The sequence below is a fragment of the Nelumbo lutea genome, chromosome 1 (assembly GCF_056320005.1).
Source record: "Nelumbo lutea isolate HS-2025 chromosome 1, American lotus-T2T, whole genome shotgun sequence".
In the NCBI taxonomy this organism is placed as follows: domain Eukaryota; kingdom Viridiplantae; phylum Streptophyta; class Magnoliopsida; order Proteales; family Nelumbonaceae; genus Nelumbo; species Nelumbo lutea.
The window spans coordinates 125945648-125948963 of NC_142684.1; the positions used below are offsets into that span (position 1 = coordinate 125945648).

Consider the following 3316-nt stretch of genomic DNA (forward strand, 5'->3'; position numbering starts at 1 on the left):
GTAATAGCGGAAAGCAGAAGAGAGTAGAGATGAAGAAGAAAGAAGAAGAATTTGGTTGCCGCTGCGAATTCTGATTGTCCGAATTCACAGTAATGCGGTTTTGGGAAAGGGTTCTCAGTCCAATTGGTTTTGGAGCGCATAACTGGTGCCAAGCGGTCTGCCGCCGTTAAATCCCACTCAACAATTTAAAATGATAAGGCGAAATATGATTGATTTGTCCACTTCTGTTAATGAATTTCTCGTCCCTGTGGTCTATGTACTCATTGTCATCAAGTGCATATTTTAAAAATTTAAAGAACAGTTAAGGACATTTAATTTTTTCTATCAGAGTATATTTAAGACTTAAAAGTAATTAACTCATATTTATATACGACTTCAGAGTCTAGTAAATGTGGCAATTGGGTTCGGATCACCCTGTTTCAAACAAGATCGGATTTGGATCATGTTGATTAAACATACCAGATAATGGCTTTGACTCGACAAAGCAATATAAATATAAATAAGCCCCGCCCCTACCACAAAGGATAGGAGACACACACACGGAGATATCGGCTCTCAGTCGCCTTATCTTCTTCTATACCTACTTCTCCCTTCGTCTCAACCTACCCACAATCTCAATTTCCCGCTGTCAGTCCACCAAACAATCACAAACACACACACACACAGAGCCACATGAGAAACAATCTGTTGGAAGCCCTCAACGTCAGGGTTGTAGGCACCGGCGACAAGATCCTCGTCCTTGCCCATGGCTTTGGTACCGATCAGTCAGCTTGGCAGCGCATCATCCCCTACTTCTCGCAGCACTACCGTATCGTCCTCTACGACCTTGTTTGTGCTGGCAGTGTCAATCCCGATTACTTTGACTTTCAACGATACACCACTCTCGATGCCTATGTCGACGACCTTCTTTACATCCTCGATACCCTCGGCGTCGACAAATGCGCCTATGTCGGTCACTCTGTCTCCGCCATGATCGGCATCTTAGCATCCATTCGCCGACCTGATCTCTTTACCAAACTCATTCTCATCGGTGCCTCCCCCAGGTAACTAAGAGATCGAAATGAAGAAATTTTATTTTATTCAGAGGAAAAAAGAGAAGCTGAAACCAAATCTTTCTCATATATTATGAAAATAATGCAGGTGGGTATGTTGTTCTATTTCACAGGTTCTTAAATGACACAGATTATCACGGCGGGTTCGAGCAGGGAGAGATCGAGAAAGTGTTCTCGGCCATGGAGGCTAATTACGAGGCATGGGTAAATGGGTTCGCGCCATTAGCCGTTGGAGCGGACGTACCGGTTGCCGTCAGGGAATTCAGCCGGACCTTATTCAACATGAGGCCCGACATATCGCTATTCGTGTGCCGAACCGTGTTCAATAGTGATCTGAGGGGGATTTTGGGGCTGGTAAAGGTGCCTTGCTGTATAATTCAGACTGCCAAGGATGTATCAGTGCCGGTATCCGTGGCGAATTACCTGAAGACCCGTCTGGGTGGTCGGAATACGACCGAGATATTAAACATCGAGGGGCATTTGCCGCATCTGAGCGCGCCGGCCTTGCTTGCTCACCGTCTACGGCGAGCTCTATCACGGTGAGTCGAGTCAAAGAGCGAAGCCCACGGATTAGACAGAACGAATAAGGCTAGCGATGTTGACACCTGGCGAATAAGTTGTGGACACCAGTCCTTGTATTCTTTTTCTTTTTTTTTTTGTTTTCTCGTGGGATTAATTTTTGGTTTGAGGATAGATGGATGGATGGATAGTGGAATAGATATATTATAGAAGGGATACAGTACACACACACAGACCAGACGACACTGATTTTAGAAGGATAAGATCCCACACGTGGTGATCACGTGATGACGGCCTTTTGTAGTTTTGTTTTTCTTCCTTCTTTTGGGATAATGTTACGATGCCCTTGCATTCGAAATCTTATTTTTATGTCTAGTCGTCGCGTATGGGATTGTGTGAAGAAATGACGGCATGAATGACGGAGGAGATGCACGATTGCCGTGGGCCACCACTCGTTAGATTCGATAAAAAAATTACAGGAAATGGTGGGGTCACAACATGCTCATACCATATTCCATTGATTGGAGATCATAACCATCCGTACGCCATCGATTATGGAGACGGACGGGTTGGTTGTTGTTGCCTTGTTGGCATGTGGCTCGGGGGATAAAGATTGCTTTTAAATATAGTAGTGGACCCAATTGTGTGCGGTAAACTTGCTCCATCCTCAACTCCAACCACACAACAAATAGATCATAAATAATCCACCAAAATTTATTGATTTTTGTCCCAATCTGAGCCTCTTTCCTACGTTTGACGTGGTAGAGCTGGATTAGCATAGCACATTACATGCCAAAATGTCATCATCTACGTCTCACGCGTGACGTGGTAATACTTGACCACCCCTTTTCACACAAATCAGCCGTTAACTTTGACGGAAGGGTTCAGATAACTTCGTCGAAGAGAACAATTAAAATCACTCAATCTCAATGGTAGCTAAATGCCGATAGAATTAACTACGATTGCTCCCAAGTAAATTAGAGTTGTAGCTCTGATACGAATTCGGTATATTCAATGGCATTCGTGATTCAACAACACCCGATTCCTGTGGAGATACCTTGAAAATTTCAGAGTTACTGATTTGCTTCATTGCTTCAGTTCCCTGTGTGAATGTTTTCCCAGATCGAGAAAAAAAGATGGGTCTCTCATTGCACTTTGTATATTCACTTCCCGAACATCATCATATGCAGGATTTGAAGCCACAGAAGTGCTCTACGTCAAATTCAGATAACAGGTGAATAGAATTATTCAGTGGTTTGAACATCAATAAGAGGTTTAGATCTATTTCCTCGTTTTTAGTTTCATCATTTCTTAGGGCCCTTGGTTTGGTTTGTGGGAATTGAAATGGGCCATTTCGATTCCAACTATTGGTTGTAATGAAATCGGAATGGGCCATCCTATTTCCATTTCTGGTGGAATGACATTCCCCCATTTGAGGGAATGCCTCCCTCTCTCCCTTGAGAATGAAATCCCATTCCAGATGATTATAATGAATTTTGATTCCGATTCCAACTGTATGAATCAAAGGGACCCTTACATCTCTTAATTCATCATCACCATTATCTAATCCTTATCCCAACTATACGAAATTTGCTACATGAACCCTGTTTCACCCTTAAATTCTCTTTGGTTATGGACGATTAATCATCTTTACTTCAACTCAAAACCAGGATCCATTGCCATAAGACATAAGATATAAAAAACTAGTATTTTGGTTTCCAAGCCCTTCCCCCTCTTCTTTGACA

General features: G+C 42.9%; 1 protein-coding gene across 1 annotated transcript; it reads left to right on the forward strand.

The window, feature by feature from the left end:
* Positions 1 to 517: 517 nt before the first annotated feature.
* LOC148877384 (putative strigolactone esterase DAD2) lies at positions 518 to 1929 on the forward strand. Its single transcript, XM_088986072.1, has 2 exons — positions 518 to 1043; positions 1166 to 1929. Exons 1-2 carry the CDS (start codon positions 673 to 675, stop codon positions 1593 to 1595), a joined length of 801 nt encoding a protein of 266 aa, XP_088842198.1. The 5' UTR covers positions 518 to 672; the 3' UTR covers positions 1596 to 1929.
* Positions 1930 to 3316: the final 1387 nt, after the last annotated feature.

Coding starts and splice junctions, on each gene's coding strand:
- LOC148877384 (XM_088986072.1), top strand. CDS start 673: ATGAGAAACAATCTGTTGGAAGCCCTCAACGTCAGGGTTGTAGGCACC. Junction 1,044..1,165: donor CTCATCGGTGCCTCCCCCAG/GTAACTAAGAGA, acceptor TCTATTTCACAG/GTTCTTAAATGACACAGATT.